At 39.8% G+C, this 18,626-nt stretch overlaps 1 protein-coding gene across 10 annotated transcripts in view; it reads right to left on the bottom strand.

The window, feature by feature from the left end:
* LOC309720546 (A-type potassium channel modulatory protein KCNIP2-like) overlaps positions 1 to 18,626 on the bottom strand; it is a 119,799-nt gene that overhangs the window by 4,009 nt on the left and 97,164 nt on the right. For 4 of the 10 annotated variants that reach the window (XM_082557565.1, XM_082557564.1, XM_082557568.1 and 1 more), the window contains exon 2: positions 689 to 791. The exons of 3 other annotated variants lie outside the window; for them this stretch is intronic. In XM_082557565.1, the coding sequence (XP_082413691.1) occupies positions 689 to 791 (103 nt within the window). Of the gene's footprint in view, positions 1 to 688; positions 792 to 1,378; positions 1,458 to 4,325; positions 5,115 to 18,626 lie in introns of those variants that run through there. 3 more of the 10 variants (XM_082557563.1, XM_082557566.1, XM_082557567.1) reach the window with 3 other exon arrangements.

Here is an 18,626-nt window from a genome sequence, read left to right as displayed (position 1 = left end):
GTTAGCATCTACACCACATTAACCCCCAGTGTAGCCATGACCTGGCCAAGATATCTAGCTGAAGTTATCAAACAGATCTTGAGCTTATCATAAAGTTTAAATCTTTATGATATCTTGTGATATTTTAATAAATTAAACATAAACAAACACTATTTTCCATACATAGCTGTGAGATTACGCTAGAAATTTCCACACATCTTTGCAGCATCTTAAGTATTATCTGAAAAGCTGAAGCACACTACAGACAACGAGTGGCCTGTGAGGAAGTGGAAGAAGAGGTTTATCATTCGTAAAAATGGAAGAGACATTTAAAAAGTTCAAAGTAAAGACACTGCCAGATATTTCTTATTTCATTTGCATTCTAGCTGGAACCTATTAGCTTGCACCTGACTTTGACCTCTGTACTGTAAACATGGTATTTCTGGTATATTACATACCAACACACACACATTCCAGTACCCAAATATATGGCACACGCCTCAAATCACAAAAAGAAAAACAGCTCTGACCCACAATCCACAACACCAGATAGTTGTAGAGTTTTTGGAGTCTGTAAGGGTGTATGTAGATTTATGTGTAGCCTGAATGTTTTGATGTGACTTTATCCACACGAGCGTCTGCGCCAGTCTTCTCAACTGACTAAAGAGGCAAGTAGGAGAAAGCAGAGATGTATAGAGTGAAAGAGCACTTGCTTTGACTGATTGAGGGGGTAGTCGAAGGCTTGCAGCACGGCAGCAGTTTGAGGAATCGCTGCTTTATGGTTTTTTTGCTTTGGCTGGTGGAAGGGTTACCTGAAATCACCAACCATAGCACAAGAGTTAGATACACATACTGTGATATACACACACACACATGCCTATAAAGTCATGCAACGGACAGATTCAACAACAGACGGATTCATGCTGCTGACTTGGCTTAGCAAAGGGAGACCACCAACTTCAAGCTGTAGATAGTACCACCTGCTCTCAGCTCACCCCAATAAACACACAGTTTACCTCATAAGACTGATTTGTATCACGGTGCCATATCCAGTACACTGACTTTAGAAATATTAGTGCCGAGTATACCAATTCAAAACATAAACCAGCATTGTACTCACGTTCAGGTTAAACAACCACTTAATGGTAAATGGCCTGTATTTGTATAGCGCTTTACTTGGTCCTAAGGACCCCAAAGCGCTTTACACTATACACAGTCATCCACCCATTCACACACACATTCACACACTGGTGGTAATTGAAAGCAATTTGCAAGAAGGGTGAACAGAAAAACAAACCCAGCCAGAGCCCATAACATCTACCAGAGATTGTTTTGTGTGTCACGAAATGGATATTAGTAGACGTAAAACACATTGGCACAGATAAACCTGGGTACTTACTGCATAGAAGTCCACATATCCCTTTAAGGAGGACCCCAGCAGTCTGAGGGATGAAGTAGGACATGATGGACTGAAAACCAACACAACCACAGCACCCCCACTGATTTATCTCGCCTTTGTTATGTCTCACCCTGTTATCTCTCTGCTCTGTGGAGCGTCAGGGGCTCTTGCCCTCCTGACAACATGTGGCTCTGGCATCATTTGCAACCAGAACAAGCAGAGCACGCTCTCCAAGCATACCAGATTCTTCTATCGAGCAGTCTCACAGAGGCTCAGCCATAGGCACAAGGGTCTGCTTGTGGGCAAGTGTGTTTTTTTTTGTTGCAAACAGGTTCATCAGCTGACAACAATGCAGACATAACTATCAAATGCTTAACAACCAATGAAATGTGCAAAAATAAGTCAGAAAATGTCCAGTGTAACCCACAAAAGATTAATCATGGAGTAAGTGGAGCCATAAAATGAATGAATAAATTAATGACCTTTATGATATTTTAATATCTTAACTTCCAGAAACCTTCAGAACAGCTATTAAATGGACCTTGAGATGAGTGTTTCATTACCTACTTGTAATTTCTTCATAGAGTATTGTTAGTCTAATTAACATATGAGCGTATCGCTCAGTATAGTTCATCATATTCAACATAAATAGCAACTATAGGTGTCAAAGAAGTGACAACAGTGTGCAATACATCAATTTGAAAGAGAGTAAAGAAGCATACCAACAATGTATGAACACTAGTTACACCTAAATTGTTTTTAGTGCTCCAAAACCAGACATTTTTTGTACCGGTAATTATAACACTGCAATCAACATATTAGTACAGCAAAAATGCTAAATCATAACATTTCTATGATTGGAAACTCTCTTGGGTAGCATTCCAGATTACAGTTTGAACTTATCAGCATGTGTTATACTGATATGAAGGCCAAAACAGAGACACAAACAAACGGAAATGAACAAAAAAAATTGCTGTGATATCTACTGCCTGTGCTCCACATGGAACACTGAGTTTTAAATACTTGTGAGACCCATAAAAAGCCAAATCTGCTGGAGACTGTCAGTGATTAGATGTGCTTGTTTAGAGACACATTTTCCTGGCTCCCTTTTAAAGCCCTCGCTCCATCTTTGTTATTTTGTCTGTATTTTTGTCCTTTTCTGGCGTTAACATTTCTTGTTCTGATGTCTCAGTAAACGTGCTTTAGATGTCATGGATACGATTCTCCTGAAATAGAGATATTTGATCTCAGAGGCAGTAACCTTAATATGCACACATATCTATCTATCTATCTATCTATCTATCTATCTATCTATTATCCTCCATACTAACAGAGTCCTATGTCAAAAACAAGTAGGTTACTCTACTCCTTGAGCTACTGAAGTGACACGTGATCAATTTGTTCTCTAGTCTTTGAAGTTAAAATTGTTTTTTGAGTGGCACTGACAATGAGACCAGAACTTCTTTCATTCTGGCCTGAGTAGGCAGAAAAGTAAAAAAAACACTGTTCCTTATTGTGCAGCATCACAATGCTCTTACCCAGCATGCCCTGTAGTGATGCAATTAGAGCGCGATAGTTTCCCTCAGGGCACACTGACAGACCATCACAACACTTCAGTAAATAAGAGAACAGCTCTATTTTTAGTAAAATGGTGGCAGCACATTTTTGGCAATATTTAGTAACTTTTGAAGGAACTTCCTAAACTTGAGAAATCTGAGGATTTTCTCAAGGAATGCAGAAAATCACGTGTAAGCCCTGAACCACAGGGAAGACAGCAAGCATTACAGATACACTGTACTGCTTAGTGTATCTGCAAGCCCAACACTGGGACTTTTAGTTATGATCTCTAGGAGTGAAGCCACGCAGAGCTACATTTTAAAAGTGGTTCAGTTAGTTCCCCAAGCACCTTTAGTTTCAAATGAGTCCGGGGACCTTTACCTTTACTTTCCACTTCTCCTTCCTCTTTTTCTTCTAAACTGCAATCAAGCTAGTTAGTAAGGTTGGAGGCAAAAAAAAACCCCAAAAACAAAAGAGAGAGAGAGAATGATGCTCAAAATCAGTGCAGCAGAGGAATTTCCCAAAATGCCTCCACTGTTACAGCCTTGCTGTCTGGTAAAAGCTTGACTGTTCCAAACAGCACGGTCCCAGTCTGCCATGCAGCCTTAAAAATGTGTGGCCTCAGGGTGCGCTGGTGGCACTGTGGTTAAGACACATTTCACATAGCTGCAACCTGCTGGTTTAATTCCTTTATTGCATATAATAGCCCTCTGTCTCCCTCCCCCATTCTGTATCTGCTTCACTACTGTACACCATCTAAAAATGTTAAAATGCCCTAACCTGCTCGCCCACAAGAGAAAAAAAAAAGGAAAAGGAAATCAGCACTCTTTAAGCCGAGGCGTAGACACGCCTGAAGACACCACAAGGGTGGCCTTTCTCAGACTTTCTAAAACTCTCCAGAGAACACTGTAAAGCTCTTCATGATGAACAAACTGAGTTTTTCTTTAAATCAAAACAATGAGAATATTTTAAAATGCAGGTCCTCGTCGCATTAATAAATGTCACGTATAGCCTGTGGCTGATTATAATGAACGAGGTACTGAATGGGCTGCAGTTTTAATACTTTTGAACTTATGTGTGACATAGAGAGACACAGATACACCAAGCATACACCAAGCCTCATAAAAAAGATCTCTCTCTCACACACACGCACATAGACACACACACACTACACAGGGCTGTAAATGGGTGTGACAGACTGAACAGCTAGGCAGTGAAAGAATTAGGCTAAAACTACTTCATGTTAACCTCAAACACAGAAACCCACCATGAATACATATGCAGACGCCTGCCTCTCCAGGTAAGTGTTCTCTTCCAGCTGTCCCCTGACTATATTTATCAATTTAACCCTTTCCGTGCCTCTTTTTTTCTTTTGAATAATTTCTCTTACCTGTCATAGAAATGTCGATGAGCCCCAGAAAGTGCATCAGTTTGAGGGAACTGCAGACCACCAGGAGGATACCCACAGTCTGCAGCCCCTCCACCTCCCACTTGTCTTGGAAGAACAGATGCATCCTTCCCCCTTCCTCTCCCTCTTTTCCTATCACCAAAAATCTTTCTCTTGCCTAGGGGCAACCGTGCCCCCCTCCCTCAGTTTCCAGCCCAGAATGCAATGTCTTTTTCTTCAGCCTCTCAGTCTCCAGCTATATCCCGGCGTTCAGCCATCCTAACTCCGCACAGCTCCCCACCCGCTGTCTTCACTGAAGGTAGATTGTTATTCTCCTCGTTTCTTCTTCGAGAGTGGTAAGTGCGTGGCAGCAGGAATTTCGACTTGCTACTCCACCCCCACCTCCTCTGAGGCTGTCAAAGGTGGTTTAAGTTCCAGGTGAACTTCGGACAATGCACTGTGTATGTCCTGGCAGGTTGGTGGCAATTGTTTTCTGACTCTCTCTGGTTTTCTTGCTGCTGACTCAAACTCTCTGTTCTTTCTGCCTGTCCTCCCTCTCTTTCTTGCCTTACCTCCGTCACTCTCCTACTGCTGTGTCCCTCCCCATGTTTAATTGGGTCAGTGATGGAAGTGAAGGGAGGAAAGAGGGGGATGAGAAATTGAGGCGGGGGAAGGATAGAGTAGTACTACTTGTAGGTAAAGAGGGGAAACAGAGAGGGGGAGACATGCGAGAGACAGATGAGAAGAATGAATGGAGAGATGAGAGGGGAAGATAAAGGAGGGGCGAGAAGGAATGGTCAAAGACAAATAACGATAAGAATAGCAAATGCAAAAAAAAAAACCCCAAAACAAATAATCACTCCAAAAGAGGCAGCTATGGGAAATGGAAGGATAAATTTAGGCAGAGAAGAAGCAGGAAAAGACTTAACATAAGGGAGGGGAAAAACTGCGATGACAGAGTGGCAAAGCATCTGACCCAGCAACGCCTGTGGACAAACTCACAGATGTGACAATCTCCCCTGAGTATAAAGTCAACACACAAACACACAGCCTGGAGGTGAAATCTGGCTATCAAATATTGCATTTGAACTCCAGCGCAGCGTGGAACATTTCAGCTGGAATGAGATCTATTGCTGTCACATCTGGCACACTGACATCCAAGCACAGACAGACACACTGAAAAAACCCCAAAAGAACAACACCCTCCCCCTAGAAAATAATGGATTTAATGTACCAGAGTGGATAGGAAACTGATTTAGACACTTAACCTTTCAACAAGGTGCACAAGGCACGAGTGAGTACAACAGGTAATAAAGTTATGAGCCTTCTAAAGCACAGTGTATAATGGATACATGATCAAGGAAATTATATTTCTAAGTGGAATTGAGATATCCCAGCTGAACCGATATTGGATCCAGTCATGACCTTATTACTATAAGTGGATCTGTTATTGGCAAGATGCGGCCAATCCACACTAAAGTCATTTTCTTCGTTTGTCAGTGCAAAAATTGACTGTCTGTAGTGCTAAACCTGAAATTAAGTAACACCTACAACTGATTACTGTGAGTGGTGGTAACAAGAACGATGTACTGAGGCATAAGAATTGCAAAAAGTCCTCCAAATGAAATGACAAAATATGTAATTGATAATCTTGTTCCACAACAATGCATTTCTACATTTTCTAATAAACAGCTCCTGTCAGCAGGGCAACATTATTATTTGTTTTCTTATTTCAGTAACAAATAACTGACGGAAAAAAAATGTTTTCTAAACTGCTACATGGTTCAGATGTTAAGAGGAAAAGTGCAATATATATTTAAATACAATAACTACTAACAGATATAGAAGGCTCATGGTCATGGCTAGGGAGGAAGCAATATTAAGTTTTTATAGGAAACGGGATGAGAACAATGGTCTTGTGATACCATGAACCCAATCTCAATGTCCACACTCAAAGACTTGCAGACTTTGAAGTTCGTTACAGCTAAATCTGTGAGGTTTTAGGGCTATCCCACTGTCAAACAGTCAGGTGCACAAGGGCTCTTTGGCAAACATTTTGAGTCCTGTTTGCATACTGCATTTGTGCAGACTGTGCCTTTGCCAAGTTCATTGTGATTTCGCTTTAAACACACTGTTGCAGAAAGAAAGAAGAAAAGCAAAGTTTATGCATAAATCTTTTTTTATTTTTCTTCTTTCTTTTTTTTTTACATTTTTGTTTGATGATGAAGTTTGAAAAAACTGATAAATTATTTAAAATAACTTCTTCTTTCCACTCTGCAAGGTAGGAGACAGGAAGATTTCAAATGACAGTTAAAGTACAGAGTTGGTAACTTGCGTTTCTTTGCCAAGGCAGGCAAGTGTTTTGGGAAAGTAATGTCGTCTACTCACTAATCCATTCAGTAGTGCTATACAAAAAGGCAACCGAGTTCATGTTCAGTGTCAGAAACTGGGCAATCACTGTCAACTGTTTCCATTATTCTAAAGCAGACATTTAATTTGTGATGTCAAGCAAGGAACAAGTGTTCATTAAAATAAATGTCTTCACAGGTGCTGTTCTATAAATAATCTACATAACGCATTGTATGCTCACTAGATACGTCATTAGGTGCATCTGTTCAACTACTTTAAAATGGAAATATCTGATCAGCCAGTGACATGATAGCAATTCAGCGCATTTAGGCACATAGATATGGTCAAGACGACCTGCTGAAGTTCAAATTGGCCATCGGAGTGAGGAAGATTTAACCGACTTTGAATGTGGCATTGTTATTTGTTCCAGATGGGCTGATCTGAGCTGTGTACTGGGATTTTACCACACAAACACCTCTAGGGTTTACAGCAGGGTGGTGATGAGTGAAACTCACCTCTCAGTCTTCACCTACACATTTAATCCCTCAGATATCTTAATATAAGATAAAGAAGGGTAATCTTGACACCACATCTCAGTTTTTCTACATCATAAATGTGTAAATTGAGAGAAAATCAGCAGGAAAAGCTGCAAAACTTCTAAAAAATAAAGTTAAAAAATGTATGCCCGCTTTCATATTTTCCAAAGCCGTCCAGTGGGAGTCGTTGCCAGGCCAATTCTTTCCCACAGGCCTTGTGTTTGAAACGCTGGCTTAGACAGAATTGTCTAAAAAAAAAAAAAAAGAGTAGATATCTACAAATGCCATGTTGATACCAGAGGTTAGAGGAAAATGACCAGACTGCTTCAAGCTGACAGGAAGGTAAAGTAACTCAAATAACCATTTGTTACAACCAAGGAGAGCAGAAGAGTGAGAGAGAATGCAGAAGAGCATCTCTGAAGACTTAACACACTGAACCTTGAAGTAGATGGGCTACAGCAGCAGAAGACTACACCACGTACTACTATTGTCAGCTAAGAACAAAAAACTGAGACTCATCAAAATTGGACAACAGATGGCTGGAAAAACATCGTCATGTGGTGACTCTTGGTTTCTGCTGTAACATTCAGATGGTTGGATCAAAATTTGGTGTAAACAACAAGAAAGTATAAATCTGCTGCTGCTGGTGTAATGATGTGAGGGATATCTTCTTGCCACACTTTGGGTGTCTTAGTTGCAACATAATTCCCTACCTGAGTATTGTCGCTGACAACCCTTTATAGCCACAGTGTACCCATCTCCTAATAGGTGCTGCAGCAGTCAAGAATTTCAAATCATCTCAAACTGGTTTCTTGAACAACAGTGAGTTCACTGGACTCACATGACCTCCACAGTCACCAGATCTCCATCCAACAGATCATCTTTGAGATGTGATGAACGGGAGATTCACAACATGGACGTGCAGTTGATAAATCTGCAGCAACTGTGTGATGCTGTCATGTCAATAAGGAACAGAATCTCTGAGGCATGTTTCCAGCACCTTACTGAATCTATGCCATGAAGAATTAGAGCAGTTATGACGACAAATGGGGATCCAGCTCAGTGCTAGTAATGTTTAGGTAATGAAGGGGCTAGTGAGTGTATTAACTTAAATAGAATACGCAACATAACTTTCTAAATACTGTGATATATTCAGGCCAAACTCTCAAATACAGTCAGAGTCAAATCAAGGATAAAAGTGCTACAGCTCAAGGCTGGTCATACCTATCTGTCATTATCTCTTACCTAAAGCATTATTATCCCTGTCATATACCAAGACGTTGCTTCTCTCCTCAATATTTGTTCAAACATGACGGCTCTGTGAGTCCAGGAATATTCTAAGGCACTGACTTTTGATCTTACTGTTGCTTCTAATAATGGTAACAAAGTTTAGCTTGCTTCACTGTTGCACTGTTTGCATCCCCGTACGCACTGATTTGGTGACTTGTAAGTCAAAATATGTCTAGACATCCAGGTAACTGTAAAATCAGAGTGGGCTAAATTTGGTTGAGAAGTGAGGTTTTTTGTAGACATCTGAAATGAATGCAGCACATCCTTTGTTTCAACGGCTTTTCACATTATATGTTTTCATGTAGTGCAGAAAAAAAAAAGATTATGCCTTTATAATAAAAGTTATGCAGAACTCAAACAGGAATTTGCATTTACTAAGCCAGGCAAAAGATAGAGGACTCAAATGCAGGAAACCAGCAGATAATTTTAAAACTGAGAGCTTTTGATATGAAGAAATGCTGATTTGATTATTGCTGCTGAAAAACTGGGAAAAAATCTAATTAAAGAGCAGAAGTAAAACCAACTGGGTTGAGTGATTGATGAGTGATTTCAAAAGAAAATAAAACGTAAGCAAACAGAACCACCTAACAGCAACGGCAACAAACAAGTAAGACTTCTCTGTGAATCATTTTTAGTTTTAAACTTTTAAAGTACATTTAAATGACAAATTCACACTTTACATGACAATGCCAGGAGACACTGCAATTGTTTCTTGTCAATGACGGCCCTTAGCGACCAATTACCAACTGACGCTGCCATCTCTTGAGCCAGGCCATTACTGCGGCTTAAAACAGAATGGCTTTCACAACTTATCTAACAAGCTGCAACTACAATGGCTGGAAATGAAGCAAACTGTTAATTTTAATGAATTTTCACTTTCAGTTTGACACTGCCTCCACTCTAGCTGTAAATTTGGGAAGAGATTTCATCTCCCAAAACCATTTTCTTGGGTCCAACATAGACACCTGAATCACAGCTCTTTTTTCAGTTGATACTCATCCTCTGTAATTACAAAAATCTGGTTTTAAGAAAGGCTCAGAGCAAGAAAAAAAAATTAAAAATTAGACTACTTTTTCCATCTTCTTCGTATTACTCCTCCTTGGGTCCTTGTATTGCCTATTCATTAATCCTCCCACAACGCTCGGTGGCCCGATCATTTTTCAACTGAGAAGCTGTTTCATGTCACCGTAGAAGATGAATCAGTTACTTTGGTGAAGTGAAGGGGGTTAAATGGGCTGGACCCGGGGAAATGCTTGTACTGATTTTGAAAATCATTTTACTAAGCTTTCAGGAGGCTTTAAGGTTTGAATGTGTCTCAGATGGCCAATGACTGAAAGCAATGATTGACAGTTCACTTGCCTGCTGCTATTCCCTGGCCCCTAAACGCATCATGTCAGTGATACTCCCACCACCATCGCCAATACTCATGTATCGATGCTCCAGGAGTTATGCTTTGAGAACGTCTGGATGCAAATTTGACTAGAATTTGATATCTGTCCATGTCACAGAGTAGCTAGAGGAGCCAATATTATCTTTGATGGGGTTATTTTATTTATATTAAATATATTCAGGATGAGGTGGAAAGTTGGATTTATACACTGAACAAAAATATAAACACAACACCTTTGTTACTGCTCCCATTCCCCATGGGATGGACGTAGAGACCTAAAATTCATTCCAGATACACAATATAACCATCCCTCCCAAACAGTGGTCACAAATCAGTCCAAATGTGTGGTAGTGGGCACATCTGCTATATTGAGATAATCCATCCCACCTCACAGGTGTGCCACATCAGGATGCTGATCTGACATCATGAGTAGTGCACAGGTGTACCTCAGACTGCCCACAACAAAAGGCCACCCTGGAATGTGCAGTTTTGTCTCACAGCAAAATGCCACAGATGCCACAAGCAATGAGGGAGCGTGCAATTGGCATGCTGACAGCAGGAATGTCAACCAGATCTGTCGCTCGTGCATTGAATGTTCATTTCTCAACCATAAGCCGTCTCCACAGGCGTTTCAGAGAATATGGCAGCACATCCAACCGGCCTCACAACCGCAGACCTCGTGTAACCACACCAGCCCAGGACCTCCACATCCAGCAGGTTCACCTCCAAGATCGTCTGAGACCAGCCACCCAGACAGCTGCTGGAACAATTGGTTTGCACAACCAAACAATTTCTGCACAAACTGTCATGCCCGTCGTCCTCATCGGGGTCTTGACCTGACTCCAGCTCGTCGCCGTAACAGACTTGTGTGGGCAAATGCTCACATTCGATGGCGTCTGGCACGTTGGGGAGGTGTGCGCTTCACGGATGAATCATGGTTCACATTGTTCAGGGCAGATGGCAGCTGAGAATGTCCCAGTTCTTGCATGGCCAGCATACTCACCGGACATGTCACCCATTGAGCATGTTCGGGATGTGCTTGACCGGCGTATACGACAGCGTGTACCAGTTCCCACGAATATCCAACAACCTCGCACAGCCATTGAAGTGGAGTGGACCAACATTCCACAGGCCACAATTGACAATCTGATAGACTCCATGCGACGATGTGTTGCACTGCATGAGGCAAATGGTGGTCACACCAGATACTGACCGGTTCTGGGTCCCCAGACCCCCAATAGTGCAAAAAACTGCACATTCCAGGGTGGCCTTTTGTTGTGGGCAGTCTGAGGTACACCTGTGCACTACTCATGATGTCAGATCAGCATCCTGATGTGGCACACCTGTGAGGTGGGATGGATTATCTCAATATGGCAGATGTGCCCACTACCACACATTTGGACTGATTTGTGACCACTGTTTGGGAGGGATGGTTATATTGTGTATCTGGAATGAATTTTAGGTCTCTACGTCCATCCCATGGAGAATGGGAGCAAAAACAATAGTGTTGCGTTTATATTTTTGTTCAGTGTATATACTTACAACATACTAATCTCCAAATCAGTCACACTGTGAAGCTTCTCTGTATTTAAAAGTTTGGTAAACAACAAAATCCTGATTAAGCTCCTCATACAATAATTGTCACTTCATTTTTAATCAGCTGAGGTCTTTGCAGTGAGTGTCCAACAGAGTGTTTCTGTTTGCTTGGAATCTGACAGTCTGTGTGATATAATTAGCAGGGTAGTGGTTATCTGAGATAGTGCTCCTTTTTTTATCCCCATCTTAACCATCCATCCCATCTGAAGGTGTTTAAAGGGCAGTTTGAGAAATCACAGATGAAAGGGTTTTGGGGTTTGTTTGTTTTTTTGCCTAAATTGTTTATGTGTCATACAAATGAGAAGGTGGCAGCTCTAATGCATCCCGAGGGATATAATGACAAACATTTACTTGGGAGAATTTTAATCTACAATAAATGGTGACACCCTCACACATGCGTGCACACGTAGACTATAATAAAATGTTGGGTTAATCAGTCTTACTTGATTAGCCTCTGTGAGGCATAGTTTGCCCGAGGCCAGACACACCAAGTAATTGAAATACCTCCATATTTAGACGTCTACCTGGGCAATTATTCCTCTCAAAACTGATTAAAATGTCTAAGAGAGTGCAAGGGGGGTGGGGGTGTAATATGTGTGTGCGAAAGCGTGCAGCGAAGGAGACACAGAGGAGGTCATTGACAAATGGTGCTCAAAATTGGCTAGTGTGTTTCCAATTAGATAAGTGAAATAAGAGATCCATTTGCATAGATCATTAGCTTTTGAGGATATTTTTAATACGGCGATGGGGGACAAAAACAGTTTCTACTGAAGCCGAGTCCTTTCAGTATAAACTACAGAGACCAGCTAATGAACAGTTTTCTTTAGAAAGTGCACACAACCCGGTGACACTGACGGATCAAAAATGTTGTCTGTTTGGAGGAAATGAGATGTACTAATTTATGTTTTTGGGAGACATCGGCAGCATCCGAATGCTAAGTTTGGGAGTCTCTCTCTTTTACTCGTGTGACATTTAATGATAGGGACTAAAGTTAGGATCAACCAGAAAAGCTAGATCTGTTACAGTTTATATTTAACAAATACATGATGAAAGTGCCAAAAACTACTGGAAGGATATCATTAGTCTTAGTTGTTAAATGATCGTGTGTAGGTTAAAAAAAATGTAGCTGATCTGTTTACAGCTCATTAAATCAAATGTGTTTAAGGTCTTTAAGGCACAAAATTGACCATTTTAAATTTTGACAAACTTTAGATTGAAGCGATTAAGCAGCACACCTGTAGAGGGCAGTGCAAGGTAAGACATGCAACTAGCAAAACAGCAGTCAACAATGCTGTTCAACTCTTGGCATGCTCTTTCCTTGTTACTGTCCTTGATTTAATTCAGCTGCAGGGAGCAGTTTGAGAGAAATGAAAGATCACAAGCTATTAATGATTTCCAATGCCATCTCTCTCTCTCACAAGCGCGCATTCCCTGCAAGATCCGCGGTTGATATTATGGCATTGTCTAAGATCAAAGCAGCAGCAGACCAAACAGCATTAAAGTTGTACTTTGAACCTTCTGACACGCAGCTTTCATGTCTTTTTCTAATGCATCCTGTGTTTGTGAGTGGTGTAAAGCAGTCAATCTAAATTGGGTTTGCATCGCTGACAACAATCCTCTAAACCTATTTCTATCAAGTCATGAAACCTCTGCTCTGCCTTTTCCTGCCAGGAGCCAAATCAGGAAAACATCCTGTGGGTCGATACAACAGAAAAAACAGGGGAAAAAAACTTTATCAGCTAAGAGGGTTGGAATCTCAGCACTCCGAAGGTTTGGTTTCAGCTGTGGAAAGATTTGTTTCTAAAACAACCACTAAAACAACTCTTAAGTTTAAATTAGTGCCACAGCAACTATATTACGGAGCAAACCAACTACTTTCTCAGCCAAACAACACATTACTATGCTGGAACACAAGACAGTGAAACATGTACTTTGAGGACAGCTCAGCCAGCGTGCAGCAACTTACAGGAAAGTTATCCCAAATGCTTACTGGTATCCTGCCATGAATAAAGATCAAATTGGCAGTTAAATCAATGGCAGAACGACAGCAGCCTGTAGCCTTATTCTGTTGTTGTAGGACAGGGTAAACAATAGTCACTGTCTGTCCAACACAAATGTTTTATACTCGTGAATCCTGCTGCCAGGTTTCTGTGGCCTTGTTAATACTGTAATGTAAGAATCATGAGAATCAGAGAAATTTTTAAAAAGATAAGAATAAATAGAGAGCTGCACCATCAGGCAGCGCTTTCAGTCTTTACTCCAATTTACATTCAGCCCATTGGGGTCAAAACCAAGCAAGACACAGTAATAAAACTACAGATGTGTGGCTGAGACCTGAATTATTCACGACCATTTGCCCTGATGGTTACCTCTTATATTCTAATACATGAAAGGAAAGTGCAGCTTTACCACAAGTAATGTCTGCGGCCTAATTAAGTAGTTTTAGGAGTAATTGTTCTTACCATAACCACAGCTTACTGTCTTCTATCCCAGCATAACCATTGCCATCTCAGAAAACTATGTCTTATATTTTAACAGCGCCTGTGTTCGCCTGCTATATGGGTTCTTATACCAAAGAGCAGGGATGTCAAATTCCTTTTAAGGTGGGCCACATACAGCCTATCTTGATCTTGAGTGGGCCAGACTGTGGAAAATTCCATTTCCCATTCAGTTCCAGGTGCATTTGCAGTTTTTGTGAGTTCTTATTTTATTTATTTATTTTAGTGTGGACACATTGGAAAGAAAACTGAAATTTCTAGAGTAAATGGTTAAAAAAGGGAACTTTTCTATAATTAAATTGTTTAGCTCTCACTTCATTAGTTTGGTGTAGTATGAATGGCCATGGGGGAGGTCTTTATCCCTAGTGCAAGCTTTAAAATGTATGAAAATACAGTTAAAAGTAAAGATTTTATAGCCACCATAAGATTTTTCAAAGATGTCCACTGGGCTGGATTGGAGTCTTTGCTGGAACATTTCTGCCCCCCAGGCCTTATGTTTGACATCCTTGCCATAAAGCAAGATACAGTCTATTCAGCTGCTGCTTATCAGCTGGTTCAAGGTAGCTCTAAAGAGGATCATCATTTTGTATTTTGATTCAAAACAAAAACCAGGTTTAGTCTGTCTGACAGATCTGCTACAGCGGGGTGTGTGAATATTTCATCAAATATTGCTGGTTTCTTTTGTGCCTGATAAACTGCTGAAGCAACTCAGAAAAATCAAATTCATCTTGAAAACAGCACAGCCGAACATTAACGGGTTAAGCTGCTTGGCGTAAAATGGTCTTCAAATATGAAGCTAAGCCGCGCTAATGCAAATCTTTCAAATTACAAAAAAATGACAGATTTTTTTTCAAGGTTAGGTTTGTGTGTGTGTGTGTGTGTGTGTGTGTGTGTATTCATTAGTTTGTTCTCAATGTTATCATCTTTCTCCAGACGTGTGTCAGAGGAAGAGCAACGGAACGTCTACAACTTCTGTTCTTTTATTCACAGAGCACCTGCCATACAAATACAGTCTCTCATTTACACACACACACACACACACACACACACACACACGCACGCACGCACGCACACACACACACACACACAACTGCCATAATGAAATCAGGGGATGGGGAGCCAGAGAACGAAGACAGACATTGACAAAAGCAGAGAGGAGGAAGAAAAAATGAAGAAAAAAAGAGAGATGGAGTGAGGGAAGGATGCAGAGGAACAGAGAGAGTTGCGTATTAAATATCCCCTGTCTGATCCTCCCGTGTCCCAGGCTCTCATCTTCTTCCTGGCTAGCCATCAGAGGGGCAGAGACAGAAAGAGGCTCAGGCAAGGTCAACAAGGACAGTCTCCTTGATCCTCATTGCACTTTTATTGCAGTTTATAAAGTTTGCCACAATCGGAATGATCCTTGTCCAAACCATTGATAAAGTGTCTTAACTGCTATCGTTTTTTCAATTTCTCCAAAAGAGCCCAATGAAAAGTCTTTCAACAATTCACTGCTGCAAAATGTATGACTTTCGGATAACATTTTTAAATGTGCTTTTGGTATGATATAATATAGGGATGGTTTTAGCGTTCACAGACCCTTATACTGGGTGTGAAGCAACACAACTTACTCTTAATGGACTGAATGGACTGCAAACACACACACAAACCCCCATCTGCCCTCATTGTAATTGCCCTTGTGTTGATAGGTAAGCTAATAGACAATGCGCCTGTGTGTGTGTGTGTGTGTGTGTGTGTGTGTGTGTGCGCGTGTGCGCGCGCGCATGTGCATGCATATGTGCTTGTGCTTAGACATAGATAGGTCTTCTGCTGACCGCTAAGCTTTTTACCTGCTCTTATCCATCTCCTTCATGTTGTCATCATACTTCCTTTCCATCAAATAGACACACACCAACCACACACTGGCCAAATATCCTCTTAAGCATGAAAAAGATGATTTGCTGAGCCTCACTGTAGACAGGAAGAGGATGTTGTTCTATAATGGACCTAAGATATAGTGCTTACCAGAGAAAAATATGCACATACAAATATCTGGCCATTCAGAGTTAGAAACCTATAGATTGTTATATAGATTATCCATTATTATATAGTTTATAATACATTTAGTGAATGTATATGTTTTATTGTTATCACATCCATCTTCTTTTGAGAGAAGTGTACTAGAAAATACAGTATTTACACAATTTTTTAAAATCTTTTATGTCTTATTTAAATGATTAGACCTGTTAGTGATGGTAATATTGCACTGAAATGTATGTAATTGAGCAATAAGAAGCAGGAAACTGGGTGACATAATGTGGAAATCAATGCCTATTAAACAAAACCAATTAGTAAGTGCATAGTAACATACTGGTAACAATATAATATCCTGCTTAAAATTTTTTTTATTAGTACATTAGTACAAAGGCATATAAACTTTCATATGGTCAGGATATTGAAGTATAAAATCTTTTTGTTTTTTCCAGTTGTAGGTCTTATGATGAGAGCAGAGCAGTTTACTCTTCTATCTATCTGGTAGTGACAGTGAAGTACCATCCACATTTAACAAATACAGATATGTTTGTCTGGTCTGAGGTTTTCAGCTGTAGAAATATTACTATAAAATCGAGGAAAAACGTATAGTTTTGCATTTTGCAGCCCTGGTTGCTTGTTATTACAAATACATTATCACGTATTTCTATATAACTATAACATTACTCAAAGTTTGCTTTATTATATTATTACATGGAATTCACATGGTATTTCTTATAAACTGCCAAACATGTAGTATCAGGTAATAAGCCACTGTATTTACATGGTTATCTTCAATGAAAGAATGCTGCAGACAGAAGGTGGGATTAATTCCAGCAATATAATATCCAATACTGTTATATGTAACCTCATTTTAATGAGGTCACAACTGCTTTAAAGTCAGGTTATAAAATGTTAATGCACAGACGTAACAGTTATTTGGGTAGCAGTTTGCAATAGTGATAGCAGGATATATTACTGTACTCTTACTAAATTTGTTTCCACATTATTTTCTATGTAACCCAGTCACACAGATTTAGGTGTAATATAAGATAAGATAAGATAAGATAAGATAAGATAAGATAGAACTTTATTAATCCCTCGGGTGGGTTCCTCTGGGAAATTCGACTTCCAAAAAGCACAGCAACGACCGAAGTTACAGTTACAGAATTGTTATGTATATATATATATATATATATATATATATATATATATATACACACACACACACACACACACACACACACACACACACATATATAAATACAGAGACAAATATAAATAAAATATACAAAGGGGAGAAATAGAATAAATAGGAATAAAAAATAAAAATACAAGTGAATTGCACATTTCAAGTATTGAGTCTATATTACTCAGTTATAAGTATTGCTGACACAAGATATTATTTGGTTATTGTTTCATATTACTTTGGTGTTTAATTGGTAATAACTTTCTACATTATTTCCCTATAATAACATTCCACCTGATTGCTCAATTATTAACAATAATAACAATAAAAGTGCAAACATACTGCCACTATTACTTCTATTACTGCTACCACTAAAGATACTATTTTATTATTCTTATTATTATTAATAATAATAATAATAATAATAATAATAATAATATGTCTACAATCCTGAATAGGATAAGCAAAAGAAAATGGATAGATGGAAATACTACTACTACTACTAAGAAGAAGAAGAAGAAGAAGAAGAAGAAGAAGAAGAAGAAGAATATAAGCTGTTGGATACTGCCCTCTATAAAGAAGCAGCCATGGTTGTGAGGAAATTTATATTCCCTTACAAATTATTTCTTTACATGTAAAACACTGAATTTTTTTATTCAGGCTATGCTTTGTAACAGTTATGGTCAGTTGCACAGAGCAGGTGAATACCTGGATGATGACGAGTTTTAAAAGATTTTAAGCGACGCAGCTAACGGAGCAACTGCAAAATTTAAAGTCTATTCTAAGTCTTCTGTCCAAATTGAAGCTCTGCTGTGATATTTCCCCTTGGATCGACCACAGGACTCTGAACCAAACAGTCCTCATATTCTTACTCAATTGTGCGCACCTCACCTCAAAAATCATCACATATTCACTGAACCATAGCGAAACTAAAAAGTAGAAATGGCAATCTCCAGGTTGGTTTGACATACAGTGGGGCAAAAAAGTATTTAGTCAGCCACCGATTGTGCAAGTTCTCCCACTTAAAATGATGACAGAGGTCAGTAATTTGCACCAGAGGTACACTTCAACTGTGAGAGACAGAATGTGAAAAAAAAATCCATGAATCCACATGGTAGGATTTGTAAAGAATTTATTCGTAAATCAGGGTGGAAAATAAGTATTTGGTCAATAACAAAAATACAACTCAATACTTTGTAACATAACCTTTGTTGGCAATAACAGAGGTCAAACGTTTACTATAGGTCTTTACCAGGTTTGCACACACAGTAGCTGGTATTTTGGCCCATTCCTCCATGCAGATCTTCTCGAGAGCAGTGATGTTTTGGGGCTGTCGCCGAGCAACACGGACTTTCAACTCCCGCCACAGATTTTCTATGGGGTTGAGGTCTGGAGACTGGCTAGGCCACTCCAGGACTTTCAAATGCTTCTTACGGAGCCACTCCT

The sequence above is a fragment of the Aulonocara stuartgranti genome (genome assembly GCF_965226115.1).
Source record: "Aulonocara stuartgranti genome assembly, chromosome: 13".
In the NCBI taxonomy this organism is placed as follows: domain Eukaryota; kingdom Metazoa; phylum Chordata; class Actinopteri; order Cichliformes; family Cichlidae; genus Aulonocara; species Aulonocara stuartgranti.
The sequence above is the reverse complement of the archived record's forward strand: the minus strand, read 5'-3'. Positions and strand labels throughout refer to the sequence as shown.